Source organism: Gambusia affinis, linkage group LG06 (genome assembly GCF_019740435.1).
Source record: "Gambusia affinis linkage group LG06, SWU_Gaff_1.0, whole genome shotgun sequence".
Taxonomy (NCBI): Eukaryota; Metazoa; Chordata; class Actinopteri; order Cyprinodontiformes; family Poeciliidae; genus Gambusia; species Gambusia affinis.
The window spans coordinates 18,539,306-18,563,479 of NC_057873.1; the positions used below are offsets into that span (position 1 = coordinate 18,539,306).

The window sequence follows — 24,174 nt, forward strand, 5'->3', positions numbered from 1 at the left end:
TATGGAGACTTCTTTCTACTTTTCTTTGTTACTTTAAATTAGTCCTACATATTCAATTTATGATTTTATCTTAAAGGTTAAATTGACAGCGAAAGACTCATCATGACTCATCATCATGGGTCATCGTGGGGCTGAAAATGTTGCCCAGGGAGACTTTGAGTCAAAGAGGTCAAGGATCCATTTAATGACCAACTCATCAACAAAATCTTATCTTTTCTCTGAGCCAAAGCCACATCAACTCCATAGTATCATTATCCTTGAAGTCCCCACAGAAATAGTAAAAATAATGTATTTCAGGTGAAGATGCTTACGGAAATGTTCTCAGGTTGCAGTGGGGTTTAAATGAAATGCTCATTACCTTGTGTGAATGGGACTCACATTTTTGAATTATGCAATAAGGGGCAAGTCTGAATTCACATGACATCTCTGTGGGTGTAATAGATGTGTATTCGTGTGTGTGTTAACACTTCAGGCCATCCCAGGCACTCCATCTGGAGTTCTGCCAGGCATGATTGTCTTTGGGGGGATGAGGGCTCCTCAAACACACAGACAAATAGGTCATTCAAATATTCCTGAGCACTAATGCCCAAACAAACACACACAGATATTATTTTAGCGATTTAATGTCTTATTTTTCTCCTGTATCAGAAGATTGAAGCTACGTTTAGAGTTAAATCGGATGCAAGGGAACGTGCGCTGGCCTCGAACTCTGCCTTGATGCCTGGTCAAGCACGGATTGCACACGCTACTGTTCACTCAAGCTTGGCTATTTGGAAGGTGCTCTTGCAGAGCCAATCACCTAACACTGGCATTTTTACAATCCCTCTATAAAGGCCCATTTGTGTAACGTTTGTGTCAACTATAAGCGCCACACTTCTTGGTAAATGGACACAACTATAGCTCAGCCTGAAAAAATTTTTTAATACATGGATGTAATTTAATGGTAATGATTAGGTAATGATTTCATTCACCAACAGGCCTGGCCCAAGGCACAAGCAAACTAAGCAGCTTCTTAGGGCCCCGGGGCCGAAGTAGGGCCCAATAAGTGGAACAGATATATTTTTCTCAAGCAATGATTTCTATGTGATTATATGAACAAAAACACACAATTTCATTATAAAGTTGGGATTTATTTTGCAATAACATATATTTCATTGTCTAGAAATATTTTTTTTATGCTGCAAAAAGAAAAAAATAAATTGTTCTTGGGGTCCCCCTAGTGGCCGCGGTAGGTCATGCTTCATTGGTATTATGAGCTGCTGTGCAATGTGTCTAATACAGAAATAACTCTCTTCAATTGTGGATGGATTTTAAAAAAAACAAAAAACAAGCAATCACTTTCAAATAGTATATGTCTTAAACACATATTAAGCAATGTGTAAGATATAAGGCTTAAACAGCATGAATTATAATTGTTGTGATTTGCTGGATGACTCAGGACAAGTCAGAGAAAAAGGGAATTTGTGAATTAACTCGTTGTGTGCATGTCAAGAAAAGAAGACTGAGACAAAACGCATTTGGTGACTGTCACCACAGATGTGTATGTGTGCATTTCCTACCTTGCAAGGACAATTTTTTCAACAAATACTTATGTTGTGAACACTCAGTGCTTTCTATGGGGTCCAAGGGCCAAGCCCCATAAGAAGTACAGTTTTTGGTTTATGGGTTAGGATTAGGACTAAGGTGTGAATTGAGCTTAGCCTTGTACTCGTAATGGTTCGATATAGGGTGAGGGTGAGGATTAGGCAATGGAAATAAATGAAAAATGACTGAAAGTTAATGCAAAGAAGATTGCATTGGCTTAATTATTAATTATGTGTGTGCGTGGGTGTGGGTGTGGGTGTCATGTATTTGATGCATTGTGGGGATCATTTTCTTGACACATATTATGTTGTGGGGACTCACTACTTTGTTCCCCACAAGGAGAAATGCTGTTTTTGGGTTAGGAGTTAGGGTTAGAACTAAACTGTGAATTGAGTTTGGGTTAGGGTAAGCATTTGATGCATTTATGATTATGGTCAGGCTGTAGAAATGAATTGAAGTCAATGGAAAGTCCCTACAAAGATAGACAGACAAACATGTGTGTGTGTGTGTGTGTGTGGGTGTGTGTGTGTGTGTGTGTGTGTGCGCGTGTGTGTGTGTGTGTGTGTGGTTGTCTTTCCAGTAAAGAATGACTCACCCTTACTCTTTCTAAAGATTAGCACACTTTAAAAGCCAAGTTTAAATGCTGTTTGCAGAAGATAGTTTCATGCTTCCTGCCAAAGCTCTAATCAAGTCTGAGGATATAAACTATTTACAGTTTCAGAAAAGACCTAGGATTTCAGAAAATTCAAACTGGGGCCAATGCTCGGATGGACTCACTTGCATTTAATATTAACTAAAAATCTGCAAGATATATTTCCATGCAAGTGCTGGAACTCTGCTACACTGCCTACAAAGAGTATCAGATGAATGAATGATCACAGTAATCCAGGGTGTACATCTGGAACAAACAGGCTATGCAGACATGAAGCACTGTGGTACAGGAATGGTTTTGGCCCTTTAATCCTAAAAAACATAATCTCATTCTCTAAGCTGTGTATTTATCCCAGAAAACCTCCAGAGCCACGTTTGAACGTTACACCCTCAAAACCTAATCCAGTTCCACGTCTTGTCATCAAGACTAAATTTATCCCTTTAAGAGTCACACTTCTATTGGTACACTTTGGAACAAAATACACATTAAGTTTCATTTCAGAAGACTGAAATTTTCTGTAATTTTCAGGTACTTGTCTTTTCTTGCATCATCTTTGCTTTCACATTTTCAGCATGCAGTTTTGATTTTTGTTTTACTTTTCCTCTTGGGTGGTCACTCTTGTAAACCTTCTTTTTTTTTTCCCTCCAGAGGCTCTTTTGTGGGCTCTAGTCTCCCTTATATGACAGTAGGCTGACAGGAAAGGGTTGAAGGTGAGGGGGGAAGACATGTTGCAAATATCACCGGGTCTGGGAATCGAACCTGCGACAGCCGCGTCAAGGACTCAAGGCCTCCAAACGTGGGTCGCGCTATCCCCTACGCCACCACAGCACGCCCTCTTGTAAACCTTCTTAACCCTAAAAACCTGGCAGATTCAGTAAAGACTGAATCTAAATCTGCATGTCAGTATTAACATTTGCACAACAGCTAGTGTATTTCTCAAAACAACTAGTACACACCGTTTATAACCTGCAAACGCACGTCACTTGTTCAGAATGGATAATTCATTGCTCAAAGCATGTATTTATGCCAATGATTGCGTCAATGTGACACCTCACTCTGGAAGTGTTTTCTAATCCAAAAGAGTCAGATCTTGGTGACACAACCTGACAATGTGCAAGACAGATCTATGCATTATTAATGTAATGTTTTGTTAATGCTTGTGTGCGTGTGCTGGCGTGTGTTGGGGTGTGTGTGGGTGTGTGTGGGGTGTGTATGGCAGGAGGGGATCTGGGTAGCAGAGACATAATTGGGGATGTGAGGCTGATTGTTTGATTTTTTTGGCATCTGTTTGTCTGGGAAAAATACAACCTCCACACAAGTTAGCACATTTTAAAATTTAAACTTAAACTTTATTTGTTATTGAATATAACACACTGCATGTGTACAGGAAATTAACAAAAACACTTTAAATATCCTACAACACTCTTTCTCATTACAAATTTGTCAAAAGCCAGGAGTTCTGCAATTTCATATTTTTGATAATATTTGCAAGCGCAGTCAAAATGGATTTGATGTGTTTTTACAAAATTTTACCCAGAATGCCAACAATGTGGATGGCTCATGATTTGATCACTTTTTCCGGTTGCTTATTGTGATCAGGCTCTTTGACGTTTTTTGTTTTTTTTTACAAATTAGAAACTGTTTATTTCCACATTTCAAGTGAGTTAAATCCCTCAACAGCTTGCTGCTATTTGTGTGTTTCAGCCTGGAAAGTTACTTACTTCTGCTGCAAAAAATGGCCATTTATTGTCTTCTATACTGACCCACTTCCATAAAGTTACTTGCAAGTATTATGTGTCTGCGCCAAGACAGGCCAGACAATAGTTTCCAAAATCAGAATATCTAAAGAAAAAGTAAATAAATTCAAAATATTTAACTGTCTTTACATTTTGTTTTGATACTGTTAAAGTTTTTTTCATTATTGGAGCTAGAGGGCGATACAGATGGAGCGCAAATGTAGCTCTGGATGCAAAAGTTGGCTGGCTGTGCTCTTTAAAATAAGATTCAGGTTTGGAATTGTGCCTGGAGAATCCATTGGACTTCACTTCCAGCACACGTCCTGATTCATCTGACCACACGCATACACACAGAGCAGTACCCACACACATACACCAATACACACAAACAGCGGTGTGAGTCTGTCTGGAGGCGGCACAGACAGAGAGGAGGTGTGGGAATGCAGAAGGTTGTGAGGGGGAGCTCAGAGGGAGGAAAGATGAAAAGTTGCAACTCCAGGGCTATATGTGCCACATGCTATGAGAAGGAATGTCTTTGTGAGGGGAGTTAAAAAGCCAACAAAGAGAGAGAAAGGAGGAGGAAGAGGAGGAGTGAGGACACACAGTGGGAAGGCTTTCAGCCAAGGCTGCAGCGTGGCTCCATGTGGAAATGAAAGAACCTCTCTCACACTTCTTCTGCTGTCTCTCCCTATGCATGGCTTTCACTCACTGCAGCAAGTGAGAGCGTCCAGAGCAAACATAGGGAGAGTCTCAAGGTGACCTCAGTCTGGAAGTAAATATTTTCCTGAAACCTTGGACGAAGGTGAAACTCTATTTCGAAAAGCCTTTTGTATCCTTTTTAAAGGTTCTGCATTATGCTGTGGTTTCAGTGTGTGAAAACTGACTGAGATGCAATGCACTCTTGAATTCAGCTACTGCATGATTTGTGTTGTGATTCACAGGTGTGTTTGCTGTCTGGACTGAAGCACAAAAACCTTTGTAATAATAAGAATCCACTGGATCGGAGTCAAGCTGAAAATATTCTGACATTTGCACATGAAGTGGGGAAATTGTATGAGTTTTGTGAGATGATGATGTAAACCATTGTGAATCCTCTGAAGTTCCCCTGCAGACAGCTATGATGCTGGGCTAGTGTGTTTCACACTTTCACATTTCTAGAGACCAGGTGTGTAAGTTCATACATCATATGAACAGCTTAAAAATTTGTTTGTATGTCAAATGAATATTAATGATTTTGCATCCAATGTTTGAAATTCAGTACATGTCCACAATCTTGAACTAAACTGGTTTGGTTAGTTTCTCATCTTTAATGGTTTTGCTAGTAAAGACTGCTAAAATAAATGGTGAAACATTGTGATATGCATACACACTCTTAAAAGTTTCAGATCAGTAAATAAGATGCACATCATACAAAGTAAACTGGATTATATTAAAACTGGGAATTCAAATGACGACTTAATTTGTTACAGGAAAATAGTGAGTTTATGATCCAACTTGATCTTTTGTGAAAAGATAATTACTCCCCTTAAAATGACTTTACCATCTTTTGATGCAACAACTATCATCAATTGTTTGCAATCACTGGCTATGTGTCAGTTACATTCCTGTCAAAAGCTTGGCCACCCCACTTTGCAAAATCAGGAGGTTTTAGGAGAATGAACATTCTGTTTTAGATCCCAGTGCATAATCTTAGTGAAATTGAGCTCTGGTTTTTGACTAAGCCACTAATTAGGCTACTTTACTTAGTTTTTTGCACACGTTGATCTAAAGGATACAACTGATGTTGTCCTGGGTTCTCCTCCGATGTGGGTTGTTGGTGTGATCTTGGAGTGACATTAGTAAACTGGCCACTCCAGTGAAAGTTAATCTCTTTTCCATTTTTTTCCACATTTGGGGTTAAAGGCTTTTGCTGTGGTTTATCACAGTGAAAGCATTAGAAAAGTCTTTGTCACTGATTCAGTTTATTCTTGAATTTTTTGGACAAGATTTTCTTTTTTTTTTTTTTGTGTCTTTAGTTCTGTCAGAGCAAATTTTTGGATGTTAAGGATAAGGCAATTTTCTAACGTGGGTGCAGCTAGTAGATATTATTTCATGACTTTGGGTCACATTAAATTAAAAGCTTTTTTATTTTAAAAATCTAAATAAAAACATTCATGATCAGCCAGTTTTGTCTGATACTCAACTTGTCCACCAAACTAGGATAAGCTAACTTTTATCACCTGCATCAAATCACAAATGTCCAGGTTTCTCCTCGGATAACAAAATAGCAAATATCAGCCTCCTTTAATTCAAAGCTAATAGAATCAGGCCCGTGATTTAATAAAACATTCAATCATGAGATTAGACAGTCACTCACTATGGAGGTTCTACATCGAGAGCCACCAAATACAACTGCTAATCAATAACTTTAACTCTCATTTGTGTTCCATAGATCCTGTTGGAGACTGGTGTATTTTCACATCAAAGCTGCATTAGTTATTTTTTAAATTCCTTTCCGGGTGAAAGGAAAGACCATCCTGAACAGAGTGACAGCATGACTCTACATTCCAATGATTTGGTCCATCAGAAGATCTCGCAGCACACAGGTTTCGCGGAATATCTCCCCCTCATCCTGATGCTGCTCCTCCAGGTCTGGAGGGGGAGCTGTCACCCCCAATGCTTGGATTACAAACCTCCATTTGGGCCTCAGCAGCAATTAGTCTTCTGCAAAGAGTATGTCAAGTTTGGATGCTGTGATTTGCAGAAGGATGAAGAGATATCAAGGAAGTATGACTCAATTATGGAAAATTTTGACACTTTGGGTTCAGCAAAATGTGGTGCATATATACGCAGCATCCTCTGTCAGGTGAGAGACCAGTACCTTCGTGCCTCTTTGCAATTATTTTACATGTCGTAATGATCATTTTGTAAGTGATTCTTTTAAATATCTAAGGTTGTTGTGTTCTAAAAATTTGTGATTTTTGCTTACCCTACATAGAAATGCAGAAATGCCACCAAAGGTGAAAACCCCTGAGCTCTGGACCCTTTGCACACTATCCCCATTCACTTCTCATAGCAAACTCTTCCAAAACATTCTGCCTAGCATAATTTAGGAACATCTGTTGTAAGGTGCTCATTTGTTTTGTTTTCATTTTCTTGAAAAAGTAAAAAAAAATAAAAAATAAAAAAATAGTCTGAGAAATAAATTAAAACATAAAAAACAACAAAAAAACAACAACAAACAAACAAACAAACAAACAAAACATGTCTAACATCACAAACCAAGTTCAACAACTGCCTCCAGCACTTATTTTACTTACACATTTTATTACAGTTATGGCTCACAGTTACAGCCTGAAATGTATCTCTAATTTTAGAAGTTTAGTGTGATAATCCTGCTTCTGCCACAGTCTTTGTTTGGAAAATTATTTCATCCACTAACTATTTCTATTTCCGTATGTTTTAGTTTCCCTAATCTTAAAAAACATCCTGGCACTAAAGCCCAACCTCCCCATCACTGGAATGAGCCTTGAAGTTCACTCCCCTCACTGATTACATAATTACGTGCTGACTTTGCAGCCCAGATGCTAGCTACGTGCAGCCTTTGTGTGGAAATTGAATGATAGGTGCGGCACTAATTTGCTGTAGCCTTTATAGAGAAACTGAGCAGACTAATATATTTTCATTTGAAATCATGAGTTACATAAACAAAATGGTTTACGTTTTCATATTTTTGGGGGTACAACAATGTTGTGAAAATGCTAAATACATGTCTCTCTTGAAGTTCAGTGCAGCGTATTCTATGTAAAAGCAGTGACAAATCACCAAATCCTAAAATATAGGTTCTACCGCTGGGGAAATTATAGCCCACAGTAGTTCTTTCCATGCAGGGCAGGCTGGGTTGTGTGTGTAATAACAGTGCTGCAAAGTGTCTACGAGTTTACTCCTGTTAGTGAGGTTTTAGTGTTGGCTTGCCTCTGAGCAGTGTAAACTCATAAGGTTAACAAGTGATTTTATTTTAAGTTAGGTTATAAAACTTTCACTAGAGGAATGCTAAAAGGAAATGAGTTGACTGTGACCAGCCCAAAAAAGCTGGTCATAGATATGACTTTAGATATGACTTTAGATATGACTTCATTTTTTTAGAGTGTTTGGTATAAAAATAGTTTTTGATGGTTTGAGATAAAAAGAAAGCGCCAATTGGTAGTCAAATAAGTTTAAAGGCCTGAGTTTTCAGCCGGGTTAACCCACCATACACAGTTTCTCTGTTTGAGAAACCTGGTATTACTGAGCTACCACAATGATCCAAACAGAGAAAAAAAGTCCTGAGTATTGTGGTATAAATCCATTATTCATTTCTTTGGACTGAACTGTGATTGAAAAGTTGGTATTTATAATCAGAGTTGTGGGATATTTATTAACCAAGGTATGAATGTCAGTGTTGGGGAAATTGAGGTGGTCCATGTTATAGGGTGAAAAAACACACACCAGGAGAGTAACGTGTCTAGATTTGCTTCATCTTTCCTAACAAGTGCAACAATAACATCTCTTTTACTGTTGCACACCTGTCTGCACTCTGTCTGGCAGCATGGCATGCAGACGGGTATTGTAGTCAGCAACAATGCCTTGATAAACACAATATTGCATCTCTGACACTTTCTGTTAAGCGTATCATCACTAATGTATCATTAGTTGACCTCATTATCTCCGAATATATCATTTTCCTCATTATCTCCAAATATATCATTTTAGATGAAAAATGTTTTTCAGTCTGGTTTTCAAATCCCAGAATCTGAGTTGATTAGGATTCTTAATTATATATTTCTGGAGACAAATACAAATCCTTTAGTTCTTTCTGATACAACTAGATGTATTAGCTGCGTGTTCCTCTTGTGTAGGCATTGTTGCTGCCTCACTGGAGTCATTTAGATTGTACCTACGTTTAATAACTTTTTGTTTTTGGTCTGTGATTTCAGAATCCTCTTCTGCTCTATAGTTACACATCAGTGGTCAAACAGTGCTTGATGTTTCCATCCCTTCATTACAGTTCAATCATTGCAATGTTTAGTATGTTCATGTCAATTGAGAAGTCAGCATAACCACAAAATTTCCATAGAGAGGTGTGTTGGAGACATCTTAATCAGATGCTCAAACTCCCTCCTCTCATTCCATTCAAAGCAGCTTTGCTTAGTTTTTTTTTAAGGCTGTCCCTGACCACCATGTAGAAGAAGGTAATTTCAAACTTGTATTCATATCTGCACAAACTGTGAAATATTCACCCTAAATGCATAAGTAGAATGCAACTGGACTGCTACACTCTCTTGAAAATGTTTTGTCTCATTCCCAAGAGGCTTTTTCAGTTTGCATGAGAGATTTAATGTCTTCAAGAAACAACAGAAGAAATCAATTTTCTTCTGTATAAGTAGACTGTGACATCCTGGATGACTGAGAATCTACACACCAATGTGAAATATTGCAGTATGACTTTTTTCTTTATCGCTTTTGCAGAAACACTTTTATCAAAGACTACCTGTTCACTTTAGAACCCATTTTAGAATGTGCTATTTGAAAGTAATTTCCTTGTCAACATTCCTTGATTTGTTGTCTTGGTTTCTGTTTTCCCTTTTGGGCTTCATCCTGTGCGACAGTGTCAAATGTCCAGTGGTTCGCGTGTCGTGCCACTGAATTTCCTCACTATTCTGGGTGTGGACTGTGTGGTTATGACTTAATAACAAAGTGGACCTGCCTTGCATTCATTTATACTGAAGCTAAATATATAACCCTGACCTGACCATTTAGTAATATGGCACAGAGAAGCTCTGGCAGTATTTCTACAACACTGTCATGGGATTCAGACGGTTTATAATCTCCACTTAGGAGATGAAAAAAATAATGTGGTGTACTAATAACTTGAATTTCCACAAACGATTAATGGGTTCTAATTTCCTTTTTCAGGAGTGCTCTCCATATGCTGCCCACCTATATGATGCTGAGGATGCTAACACACCAATGAGGGTTCTGCCAGGACTATGTGGAGATTACTGCTCAGACTTCTGGCGGGACTGTCGATACACGCTCAGCTTGCTCCTGGAGGACAAGAGGAACTCACAACAGTTTGCAAACTTGACTGCCGCAATGGAGGAGGACCGCAGACGTTTCTGTGACTTTCTGGAACTCAAGGACAAGCAGTATTGCTACCCAAATGTTTTAACAGATGCAGGTACGAGTGAATGTATTAGCCCTAATCTACGTCATTAATTATTCCTCAATATAAAGCTGGTAATACGCAGTTTCTTCTGTCACCAGAACTGAATGCTAACCTCGGATTAGTACGAGAGGATTCTAAAGGCTGTCTGGAAGTCTGCCTGCAGGAAGTTGCCAATGGTCTCCGCAACCCCGTGGCCATGATCCACGCAGACGATGGAAGCCATCGCTTCTTTGTTGCAGAGCAGCTGGGTTACGTGTGGGTGTATTTGGCTAATGGCTCCAGGATCGACCGTCCTTTCCTCAATCTCACCAAGGCTGTGCTCACATCTCGATGGGCTGGAGATGAGAGGGGGTTCCTCTGCATCGCCTTGCATCCAAGGTTCTTATTTCTAGTTCTTCATAAAAGATATGAAACACAATGTTATTTTTTGCAACATTATTGGATGAAAGTTTAACTAAGAGTACATGTGAAGTAGAAGTAAGACCGAGCATTGCTTCTGTTCTTAGGTTCAACACAGTCAGAAAGGCATATGTTTACTACTCAGTGTCTGTCAAGAAGGAAGAGAGAATAAGAATCAGCGAGTTTATGCTCTCAGCACATGATGATAACCAGCTAGATCATTCCTCTGAGAGGTACGAACTTAACATTTTATCTACATGTTTATCTTAAAAGGAGAAGCATATTTATCATTTTCATATGCCATCCTCGTGCAGAATGATCCTGGAAGTGGTGGAGCCAGCTTCTAATCACAATGGTGGGCAGCTGCTTTTTGGCCATGATGAATATCTCTACATTTTTATTGGAGATGGCGGAAGAGCCGGAGACCCATTTGGAAAGTTTGGCAATTCACAGAACAAGTTAGTATAATTTTCACATTTTCACTTAATTCCATGAAGTGACTCTGACTGGACAAGAATGGTAATTCTCATTTTACTTTTACTAATGAAGCTTTCATCACAATTTTGATTCTGAAAATTTAAATTAATTATCAAATATGCATTTTTGGTGTTAGTAGACAAAATTATTGTTGTTCATATTTAAGTTCCTCTAGGAAAAGGATACTGGTTACTTTATTAGGTATATTCACTCTACACTGGCATGCAGAGACAAAAAGAGAAGTAGACAAAGAGAGAAGAAAAACTGGAAAGTTGTGACAAAAAAAGAAATTACTACTCAGGAAGAAGGCTGGAAAGTAGAGAAAAACAAAGGAGATGATTTCAAACAGGGAAAGTAACGTGACACTGATAGGAAAAATGTAACCATTTTAGCACTAATCATGGAAAGAGAAAAGTATTATGTTGGCCTCCAGGTGTATATCGATCTGTTGTTCTATCTTTGTAATTAACAGATCAGCACTTCTTGGCAAAGTGCTCCGCATTGACATTGACAACAGTGATGAAAGCAGTCCATACACCATTCCCTCTGACAATCCATTCGTAGGGGAAGAGGGAGCAAGGCCTGGTAAATCCTTTCAATTCTGATCAAATCTGAGATAGAAAACATTTTCTAGAATGTCAGATTCAGATTTAAGCTAAACAAAGCAGCTTCTGTTTACTTTCTCAGAGGTGCCTATTTAGGCTTTTGATATATATATATATATATATATATATATATATATATATATATATATATATATATATATATATATTTTATTTATTTATTTTTTTCATCCGGCCCATAAGAAAGTGTGCAACTATCCTGTCGGGTTTATGTCTTTGCAGAGATTTATGCCTATGGAGTTCGTAACATGTGGCGATGCTCCATTGACCGCGGTGACCCTGCTACAGGCGCAGGCAGAGGCAGGATGTTTTGTGGTGATGTTGGCCAGAATAAATACGAAGAGATAGACCTCATTGTTAAAGGTAGGAGGTTGCAGGATCCTGTTTTTTTTTTCTTCACATTGAAGTCCTTTATGTTGAATGTGTGCAGACGCCGAAAATAGCCATGCTTTATTTCTTAAAAAATAATGGAACAGCAAAACTTTGTTTAGTGTAAGACCTACTAACACTTTTCAGTCCAGAAAAAGCTAAATCATAAAATGAATGCAAGAAACTTCAGTTACTCCATAATAATTTTATGATGTCAGTATATGAGAGATTTGTCTAAATGGCATCTGCAATAATCCAGGCTTAATTCTCTTCTGATCAAAATAGACTATTTATTTAGATTTTCTACAAAATTCTGTGCTAATTAAACATCTGTCTTGTTTAAGATGGATGAATAAGCAAAATGTTAATTTACTAACAGAGTAAAAAGGAAAATAATGCACTGTGAGAAAACACATGAGCTGCATCGTAAAGCTTTATTGTTTCAGACAAACAGAACAGAGTGCACTGGCAGTCTGCAAAGTCTGGATGAGCAAAACAAAAGCAAAGAAAGATGAAAATATCAGTTATAACCAGATTCAAATATAACTAAATACAGAGGAAAATAGTACAAAAATCTACTGTTTCCCTGAGTTGGCAGATATGTCATTATTTAGTCTATAGAGGCCTCTATGATGCAAGACAAAACTAAAAACAAGTTAAAACTTCTATTTGGATTAACCTATCTTTGTCCTTCTTAGTCAAAGTGCAGACAGAGATGAATGTTTTTAGTGGCCAGAGAAAAACAATACACATCATATCAACCACATTTACACATTGGACACTTTAGACTGAAGGAAATAGTTGTGCTTCTGTGTTTTGAACAAAATGTTGCTTAAAAACCTTAGAAGGACTTTTCTGTTTCTAAATATTTGTGATGATCTGATTTGTTAATATTTGGAAAGAAAACGGATTTGCCTGTAAATCTCTAAGACTCTGAGAACCTTTTTATCTGAAGGAGGAAACTATGGATGGAGGGCCAAAGAAGGCTTTAGCTGTTATGACCACAAGCTCTGCCAAAACTCATCTCTGGGTGAGTTACTCTGCAATGTTCAAAGGACAATAGAAAAGCATAATCTGAACTACTGACTAAAAAGTAAAAAAAAAAAAAATGTGTTATGTAATGTGGTATGCATTTGTTCTGTCCCTCTCAATTCGCAGATGACATTTTGCCAATCTTTGACTACCCCCATAAACTGGGAAAGTCAGTGACAGGCGGATACATCTATAGAGGTTGCGAGATGCCCAACCTAAATGGACTTTACATCTTTGGAGATTTCATGAGCGGGTAGATGTTCATATCATTTATTAAAATTTTCAAAGTTGTAAAAACTTTATGGATATTTTCACACTATCTGGATAAACTCAGATACATGCAAAACAAAGAATAGCATCCCAAAGAGGAATATCATGTTAAAACTATGACAATGACTATGACTGCAGTGTTGTTAAAATGTCACAAATACATTTTTGAACAAATACACTTTATAGGCAGCACCTCTCTAGAGCCAATAATGATTTCTTTATTTATGGGAATATTTATTTCTTATCAAGTACAGTATTCATGTGGCTATTTCCCTTACATCCACATACAGTGATGAGAAAAAGAAAGCTTTCATTACTTGGTTCTATCGTTACTTGTAGGGTGAACTTGTTGTAGATTTTGCTTAGAAACTATTTTGTCTTCTGAATGTATTTAATTGTCTCCCTTTCTGTTGAGGCGTCTAATGTCTTTAAAGGAGAATGAGGCTACAGGTGAATGGCAGTATAATGAAATCTGCATGGGAAGAGACCAGACCTGCAAATTTCCCAAACTCATCAACAGTTACTATAGATACATAATCTCCTTTGCTGAAGACGAAGCAGGTAATGATTTTGTATGTGAATACTCAGTATTTCCAGGTCCTCTGGTAATTATTATTTGAATTATTGTTATTTATGAATCCTACATAGAAAAAAAATCTATTCATTTTCAGAAAAGAAGGTCCTTGAAACCCTCACATAGGATAGAACATACTGTGCCTTGTTTCTGATGAGTAAGGAGAGGTTTTTTGTAAAGTCTGTTTTGAATTATCAGCTGCTGATTAATGTGGTAAAATGTTGCACACGCTGTTACTTTTTCTCATTTTCTTTTTTATGAAGTTCTTGAAAGTGGGAGATTAAAAGTTATAGCAAACTCTGCATGCATTTTCAAACAGATATTTCTGGAAATTATATTATTTATATGTCACTTCAGCAATAATGTTATTACCTTTATAATCTTGGGCTTTCTTTTGTCTACACTTAAAGTATATGATTTCTTTATTCTTCTTTGTTCTCTTGCTGTTTTCCATCTGGTTCCTTTCATCTTGCCTCCTATGTATGCCTGTAACCCCAACCTCCTCCTTTCCTTTGTGCATTTTCCAGGAGAACTGTACTTCTTAGCCACAGGAGTCCCAAGTGCCACAGCCAGATCTGGAGTCATCTATAAAATAGTGGATCCTTCCAGGTAGCAAGATACATATATATATATATATATATATATATATATATATATATATATATATATATATATATATATATATATATATATATATATATTTTTTTTTTCAATGTTCTGGATAGTGTTTAAATTAATAATTATCTATAAGGCTCTGGTGTAAACACCAAAATAAAAGCATCATAGAAAAAGATTGATTTGAATGAAAGCATTATGAATTCTTGATTGGAGGAATTCTTAATTTATATATACCTATATGTAAAACTAATCTAAAAACTTCATCAAATACAGGAAATGTTTTATAATTCAACAGTAATAAGAAAGACACAGGCTGTTATATTTTCCTCAATATACCGTATGAAATAAATTTTTAAGTAAGTTCTACGTGACCTCTTAAAAAAAGCTTGTTACCCAGAGAACATACTGTAAGTTTTCTTATTTTTATGGTTAATATTAAAATTGTTCAGAAATAGACTGTGTCTTAATTTATGACTTTTAGCAGAAAGCAATGCTTTTGTCAAAAATGCAAAAAAACAAAAAAAACAAACTGAAATAACATTCATATTTATAGGTCGGTTATAATGTGAAGTTAACCTAACATGAGTATCTTGGCAATGTTAGGCTGTTTCTATGCTAATGGATTTCTCTGCAGAAACCTTATTTGCAACTGCTAATTTATTCCCTCTAGTCATTTATCAGTAGAACCGATTCATTTGCGGTGCAGCCATGGTCAAGAAACATGTAGATGCCATGCAATGACTGGAAACTTGATTGAAAGTATATAGAGATTTAAATGGTCTTCTCTACTCTTCTTCCTGCTTTCTTATTCTTTTGACTATGCAGACGAGCACCACCGGGAAAATGCAGCATCAAGCCTCTGCCTGTGAGGATAAAGGGAAAACTCATTCATTTCTACCCCAAAGAGGGTATGTAGTGGAGGGGATAGTTTTTTTCTTTTTGTTTTGTTTTGGGTTTTTTTACATTTCCAAATCCAAATTTTTTTACAAGTCCAAATCTGTATTTTTAATTGTCTTATAGCTTTTTTGTCTCTTTTCAGAGTTTGTAGTCAACAAGAAACCAACCACGACACCTCTTCCCACCACGACCACTCCAAAATCTACAACTACGAAGAAACAGACAATACGAAGGCCAATAATTATAAGAAAACCTCCGATGCCAACAAGACAAACAAAAGGGAAAACAGCTCGACCACAGCCAACAAAAGCAACAGAACGAAAGACGACACAGTCTGGGCCAATAAAGACTACGTCAACCACAACAGTAAAACCAACAACTGTCCAGAGGGGCGCAACAATTCCTGTCACAACTCCGTCCACTGGTAGGCCTACTGGTGCACCTGTTTATCATCCTAGCTCCACTGCCTATTCACATTCTGGCTCAGCTGTTAACACATCTTCTAAACCCACACACAGAGTATTTCACACCGAGGCGCGAGGACAGGGAGCTCGTATTAACACTGGTGCTTTTCTATGCTGCACTATGTTGCTGCTTTATGCTATATCAATGCAATGACTGAGTGAATTCTAACTCTGAAGGTGACTTTGCAAATTATTCTTTTAACTCAACACCTGCACTGTGATTTGCTTAGCATCTTGTTGAATAACAACAGAGAGAAAGAAAGGCGACGCTGTCTCCTCCTGATAGAGGAGACAGTTGCTGTGATAGACAATACTGTGCTCTTGGTCTTTCAGCTTCAGGGTTCTAAAATATCAAATATATTAGCTTTTTTTGCTTGATAGGGTTTTATCTAATAAGAATTGTTTTATAATTTAGTATCAGAGACTAAGAATATGTCGATATGTCTATAGTGAGCATTTTGACAAGATTTAGATTTTGCAGGGGGATTTTGGTGTTTTTTACTTTCTGTAGGACTTTCTGAATATGCAATAGATGACAGATATTTTTTGTGATATGGAAAGGAGAATGGATCCTATAGCGGATCTTATGTTTCAGAACACCATTTTAGTTTCCCTGATAGGCACAAAAATACTCTTTGGTGCTTCTTCTCTGGTTCTTGATAAAAGTAAGAAATGCCCCTCTTTTCTCATGGTCAGCAATCGGTTGCACAAATTGTCAATGAGAAAACTTGCCTTTTAACTTTGAACGCTCAGTTTAAAGTGATAATTGATAGAACACAATCTAAAGGGAAAATTATGTCCAGGAACAGTCTTTGACAAAAAATATCACTTTAGCTAATAAGTTTGCAAGTAAATGTGATAATAATACTTTTCTCTGTCCAAACTGTTCAAACAATCGTTAAATTGTATGCTCAAAAACAAAAACAAAAACATTGAGGAAAAAGTCCATAAAGCACCACTCATTTGGCTACAAACTTTGTTTGATTCACCGTCAAACTCACCTTTGGGGTTTTTGGGTGGGCAAATCTGAATTTGATTTCTAACGCACACCTTTAGAGAAGTTAATGGTTAGCTAAAACCTTGGGAACAATAAAATTGAACAATTTGTCAGCTCACTGTATATCTCAAAGGATATGATGTTGATGTATTTCTCCTGGATGTTGTGACACTTTAGGAATTAAGAAGGTGCTAAGATCTGGGAATGTAAAGAATTGGCAGGACCTTTGCCATTTATGTCTCAACCTGTTTTCAAATAGTTACGTTTCACTTTGCCCTCTTGATACTGAATATAACCAGAAATGTTTCCATAAAAATTATTAACGTACAAATTAAGTTACTCTATGGGGGATTTTGGTATAAAAAGTGAATTTAAAATTGTGCTGGGCATTTAATTTTGTTTTCTTTAATGGCCGTTCTAAATTAAGTTATCATTATGGCTGAAAATAGCTTAATTTTACTACTATATATTTTTTATATACAATATACTCTTCGATGCAGCTTTTCGATGTTTACTTTTTTGCAGGGTTAAACAATTGCTCTATTATTTATAAATTTAAATGACAAAAAAGTTAATTAAATTAAGGTAAGTTATTTAAAATAATGACAGAAGAAATTGTTTATGATTGTGTTGTTCTTTGGTTTTGTTTTAATATTATTAGGTGCTCAAATACCAACTTGAAACATTTGCACAAAGACTCAAAAAAAATTTGAGGAAAGTTAAGTGACCATCAATTCCTGCTTACAACCTGCTAACATGCTTCTCTTTGGCTGGTACAAAAGTTTTTTGTTGCAGGGCAAATTCTTATTTATGTCAGATATTTGCACTAATTTAAATCAAGTGCTGGGGCTAATTTATTTTGAATAAATGTTTCTTCTTCAGTTTCAGCTCGGACAATCCTCCTTGTGTGTCTGTGTCAGTGTTTTCTGTTTATGGCTCTTCACAATAACATCACTCTCAAAAATATTGTGATTTGGTTTATTGGGAAACAGTCTGCATTTTCATGCTCAAATACCCTCCATTGTTGTTGAATTGAAGCAATTCAGCAAAAAAAGACTGGGCAAAACCCAATCAAAAAGTTAGGCGACGATACCTTTTGAACATTTAGTCATGTTGTTTTGGATAGCTTTTTATACTCAGTACATAGAATCCATTTTCGAAAACGGCATTTTATAGTTACTCAGGATCTTTTGTGTCTAGTGATACAATTTGTTTGATTATTCAAATGTGTCAAAAAAGTAAAAATAGATGTTTGTAAAGTGGTGAATATGTTTTCACAACATTGTTGATAAAAATCACTGCTACTTATAAATTGTTCTAATGCCAACTTCATATTCAAACATATCACAGCATTTTCATAACGCTAATAAGAACATGATTGAACATTGATATACTTGGATCACTGTCACAAAACTTATGGAAAAATGATAACTCAAACATTACTTTTTTTCTGGACTTATTTGTATAATTGTGTTGCTGTAATGCATTAATAAGCCTCTGATGAGCTAAATGTTCCCTTAGTCTCTGCAGCTCTTAATTTGAAGCAAGAAGACTGATTTTTTCGCTTTACAATGTTTCATTAGGACCATTTTTTTTAAAACTGAGGGAAAGGACAAGCTTTGAAGAACCATTTTAGACTGCCATTAAATATCCATTCATTGTCTAACATGCTTATCCCTAGTGATGAGTGGTGCTGGTGCCTGTCTCCAGCGGTCAATGGGCGAGAGGCCCTGACCTGGACAGGTCACTAGTCCATCGCAGGGCAACACAGAGACAGACAGGACAAACAACAATTCACACACACCTAAAGATCAATCAACCTGACAGTCTTGTTTCTGACTGTGGGAGGAAGCCGGAGTATTTTCTTGTAAATCTCCCAAACTAAAGGATTTTTTATCCTAGTTTTTAAAATTGAATCAAGTAACATAATATCTTACTTATTCATCATGTGCGCTGGTCGATGTCGAGTGATTTGATACAAATTTTAGAGTTTTTAATCCAGATGTAGTTGCATTTTAAACCACAAAGATACAGTTATCTATCAGCAGATAGATAACAGGATGTTGTCTCCACACACTCAAGCTAACGCTTAGTACTAACAACATCACTCACTACTAAAAGGGAACTCACATTGGGGGTGCAGTGGTGTATCATGTTAAATGATGCACATCGGTTGGCACCTTTAACGTAGTGGATGCATTAGGCTGAATAGCCTAGCAGGGGAGTCCAAAGTCCGTCCTCAACATTTGGTGTCCTGCATCTCTTAGTTCTTTCCCTGGTGGTAGTTTGCACTTGTTCATCATGTCAGTGTTCTCCAGGGATCTGATCATGAGTCATCATTTGATCCATGTGTGTTGGACCGAGACTGGACATCCTAGCTATATACTGGCCAATTTTTATCTCTTTCGCAAGAATGTTCCTGCAGCCCAGTTTTGGAAGTTCTTGCAACTTGTTCTTGGCACATTGTCTGGGCAGAAGTTTTCTCTTGTGGGCTGCCCAGTGACAACTGTGTTAGGAATTGTGAGTCCAAAATTTGAAGTGATATTATTATGATAATGACTGCTGGAGTAGGAGCGACCGATGGGACTTCTCCACAGTTCCGTATTTAAGTTCATGTGAAGTATTAAATGCCCTGGCAAGAGAGAACTTTGTTCATATTCTTTACCACTTTAGAACTAATTTCTTCAAAATTTTTATTAGTCAGATATAGATAAAGCAATAGCATATTTCTGGACCTCTCCTGAGGACAGATGAGAAGCTCTTCCACTTTAGAAAGGATGAGTGCTGGCATCAACCTGACCATACTGGTGTTTATTTAATGGAAAATAGTAGGAAAATATTTTGCCTTTTGCCCCCAATGTGTGTTGCCTTTATGAGTGGCTTGGCATCAATTGTTAAGATAAGATTTTTAAAAAGGTCAATGTCTGTCAGCTTTAGCTCAATATTAAACAATGTTTAAATAAAGAGGGTGATTCTGTCTCTCCCTCAGGTTATCGTGCAACCATCATGACTGCAGTCCGCTCTAGGATTTCTCAAACCTCAATCAACAGCACAACTTCAACTAAAAGATATTGGAGACCATCTGGTAGTGCCACCTCCCCACCTTTAAACCCCCCACAATCCCCTACTTCTACTACATTTCAGTCTCTGACAACAACATGGGCGCCTTATACAAGGCAGACAGCCAACAAGCCCCCTAAAACACCGGTCAGCACCACATTACCTCAAGTCCGGAATGAAAAATTGTGGCCTGGAGAGAAGCCACAAAGTGCTGGAGAGAGCAACCACGTCAACAAAAGGCCAAAAGGTCGGGGACGTGGTAACAAGCGAGGAAAAGGAGGAAAAAGGCTTCCTTCTGGCTCTGTGCGGCTTGTGAGCGCAGACGGTATGCCAGATCGAGGCAGGGTGGAGATCTTCATCAGAGGAGAGTGGGGAACGGTGTGTGACGACCTGTTCACGAGGAAGGCAGGTACAGTTGTATGTCGGCAGCTCGGCTTCACAACTGTGTTGATGGTGATGAAGAGGGCCGCGCTGGGCGAGGCCAGCAGCAGGGTTAGGATCCTGCTGGATGATGTGGAGTGTGAGGGTGAAGAAAGATCCCTGCTGGAATGCAAGAGGTCAAAGGTGGGGAAACACAACTGTTCTCATGAGGAGGATGTAGGGGTGATCTGCGGTTAGCAAACATAAAGAAGAAGAAGAGGCTGTCACACCTAAAGTTTTACTCTCGATTTTCTGAAAAGTGATGTGTTGTTTCTGTTTCTGAAAACTAGAAATGACCTGGTGTACTTGATCCGGTTTCCCAATAGGCAAGTATTGTTTTCTGTATCGTCTGGTTTCGTTCTGGACTCTCAATGTTGTCAATTACTTTAAAGCAGTGGTTTTAATCTGGAGTTTATGAGCGCCGGCATCCTTCAACTTTTAGATGTGTTCATTGTCCTACTTGAATTAAAAGGCCAAACTGCCTCACTAGCATCACAGACAATCTTTGCAGAGCTCTTCTAATTGAAACCAAGGGTGCTTAAGAAAAAAGATATCTAAAGTTGCCACACACTAGCCTTTGAGGACTGGAGTTTGAGATCGCAACCCCCTGCGTTGGCTGCTTTAGATGTTTCCTTTTTGCCACGCACCTGGCTTGAATCTGTGAGAGATTAAAAAGCCTCTGCAGCGCTTGATTACTGCAGAAGAGGTCATCCAATCATTTGAATCAGGTTTTCTGGAACAGAGACACATCTAAAATATTCCTGAGGACTGGAATTGAGAAACACTGCCTTAGAGCTACAGCAACGTAAAGAAAATATGTTTTGTAAAGTGGCAGTGATCCAATGTGCCTCAGGGGGAAATGTACTTCATGATTTTAATCAACAGCAGAAACTACTTTCAAATAAGGATGGACATGATTTCAAAGTGGGATGTGTTGTTAAAAGTTGTCTAACCCACTATTGAAAACACATGTAAATCTGGAATCCAGAACCGTGGCAAGTGGTATTTCTGTCAAAATAGGACTTTTTTTTTTTTTTTTTTTTTTTTTTTTTTGCTATTTCTGAGTCAGCAGAACCAAACACACAAATGTTACATTTACCAGTGTTAAAGAATTTAGAAATGTTATTTGTTTACATGCACATTTATTTTTTTATAGTTACCACTGTTTGTCATATTTAAGTTTTTTATTAGCCTCCTCAAAATCATGGAATAAATGTCATTTTACTCCATCAATCTGCTGTTAACTAAGGTAACATTTGTCAAAGCAGCAATAAAATTATATTCACTGGTGCAAAATCTGCAACACTGCCACCATTTTTGATAAACTCCTTGATTAATGAAGAAACCAACCAAACCAGTATTTCAAATAGAGAATGAGACATAAAATAAATTGTTTTATTAATAAAAACCAAGTCTTTGTGTTGGAGAATATGTATTTTTACAGTTTCAGAATACTTTGTACACTAAAGTTGTAAATTGGTATAATAAACATTCTGAAACACTGAATCCTTTGTGCAGTGACTGGAATAATATTTGATTACATTATCCACCACATTATTGGAACTCCTGGTGAAAAGGGAAAAAAAAAGAAAATTTAGCTGCATAGTCTCACACTGAAAAGTTAGAAAAAAAGATCAACCTCAAGGTCACAAAATCACTGGTGGATTATCTAACATTTAGGATTCAATAAAGAAATGTGGCTGAAACGCTTCTGTTTAAAAACAGAAATGCTGCTTTAAACAGGAACCTTTAATCTGTAAGCAGTTACGTTCTATACTTTCCTTGGATAAAAATTTGATTAACAGAAAATCAAGCATCCCTTTTGAATTTGAGTAAATATATTAAAATTTACTCAAATTCATAAAATAATATATTTTATGAATATATAATTCATAAAATATATTAAAATTAAATCAGGACAAAGGTTTACATATGTGTCCTCAAGAGAAAAACATAAATGGAAACAAAGAAACAGTTTTTCTTGTATGCACTCATGTGTCAAGCTCAGTTCTAATGTTATCGGCCTGCATTAACTTTTCATCACTCTCGACAGGAAGTGTTACTTAGGGTCCATGAATAATAATATGTGAAGAGTCTTGGCTTTCAGACTTATCTTTATCATGACAGCTCCAGTCATCAATTCAATTAATTCAGTCAGTCCATGTTATGGCCAGAGTCAAAGGACAATCACACATTTTTTCAAGATGGTGCTTCTCGTAAAAAGGCGTTTGAAGAGGTTTAAACACGTTTTTTAGCTCTTCATTTTAACGTTCAATGTTTTTTTAAACAGTTATCCAAACTATGAGGCATTGTACTGTTTCAGCACAAAATGCAGTTCAAAATGGGTCTCAGATCAGTGAGATAGAAAGCAATATTATTGTGTCTGTTAGCACGCACCGTTATTTTTTCATGTGTTGCCTAAGGAAGGTCAAGTGAAATATTCATTTCATTCTCAGTGTATATATTTTTAATGAAACATCATTTGGCTTCATTTGTTTTAAGTTTACTGTAAACTTGAAACAAAGTTTACATGCATTTTGTTTTGATAAATGTACAAATGTATCAAAACAAAATTCATTTTGGCCTCAAGTTTATTCCGGTCAATGTTTACAATAATAATAATAGAGAATTTGATGATAAAATTACCTACATTTATCTTAAAAGAAAATAAAACATGTTTGTGATTTTTTTTTTTTATATATATATAAAATGACTGAATGCTCACTTTCAAGGGTTTATATGATATAAGCATCAGGGCAAATACACTAAGGTTAATTATTAGAGGTGCTGCTACCTTCTTGCACAAAATGTCCTTCATCAACAATATTCATCTTCAAAAGCACTGATGACAAAGTCTTTCTGAGGTCAACATTGTGTGTTTATGTTTCTGAGGTCAACATAAACATACAAAAGTAAATATATTGGAAAATACAATGCAATATTACATAATATGGGGGTACCTTAGGATATAGTGGAGTTGAAAGGAATTGTTCTTTTTTTATATATATCTGAATATGTTTTTCATTAATTCCTCAATTCAAACGCTTGCTGTTGGCTTTCTTGTCCCATTTGCTTGCTGGGTTGTGCTGATAAAAGCTTCAGGCAGAACATTTTATGCTCTGGTTTATCCAAGCAAAGCTACTGAGCATACTTTTATCTCAAGATGGATTTTCCGTGCTGCATAGTTGAAAAACAGAGGAACTTCATTCAGTTGCATCCCTTAAGCTCAATACTGCCTTTCGTGTCTTATAAGCATGTCTTATCTGCGCAGGAAACATCTTTGCAGGCAAGTCATTTAGGCGGTTGCCTAGGACTCCATCTGCTGGAGGAGACAATGCAAGATAAATTAGTACAAATATGTAATTTATAGTTTAACATCTACTACTTATTCTTGCAAATGGCTGTCTCAAAAATAAAAAATATTCCAATTTTGGGTATGGTTCTATCAAATATTAGCAAAACTCTTTCACAATATTCACATCATAACATGCTGAACTCAACTTGGCCTGTTTACCCAGAAAATCTTTACTAATTTGTCCAAACATAAATGCTAGAAAACAACATAATCAAAAATTGACTGGAACAAATTGAAAACATTACTGTGCATTCATAACGACAAAAAGCAAAGTAGTTTAATGTCGGATCTAATTCTCCATTTAGATGCAACATTGCCAGATATTGCAGTCCAACAATTAATATTTATGAAAAGCTGTCTTAAATTCTAGAATCGCTAAAGTAGAGGTACACATGAAACATTGATAGCAAGCTTTAATATTTATTCAATTTGTCTACACGATATGCAAAAGCTACAAATG

The 24,174-nt window shown here is 36.9% G+C and overlaps 1 protein-coding gene across 1 annotated transcript; it reads left to right on the forward strand.

Moving 5' to 3' along the window:
• The first annotated feature begins 4,438 nt into the window (after positions 1-4,438).
• Positions 4,439-21,422, forward strand: si:ch211-136a13.1 (HHIP-like protein 1). The gene is made up of 16 exons (XM_044120291.1): positions 4,439-4,774; positions 4,914-5,137; positions 6,404-6,817; positions 9,907-10,171; positions 10,258-10,537; positions 10,666-10,791; positions 10,873-11,016; positions 11,508-11,620; positions 11,881-12,021; positions 12,983-13,057; positions 13,186-13,312; positions 13,745-13,890; positions 14,431-14,512; positions 15,347-15,429; positions 15,561-15,842; positions 19,869-21,422. The coding sequence occupies exons 3-16, from the start codon at positions 6,506-6,508 to the stop codon at positions 20,555-20,557; spliced, it is 2,865 nt and encodes a 954-aa protein (XP_043976226.1). The 5' UTR covers positions 4,439-4,774; positions 4,914-5,137; positions 6,404-6,505; the 3' UTR covers positions 20,558-21,422.
• The last annotated feature ends 2,752 nt before the right edge of the window (positions 21,423-24,174 follow it).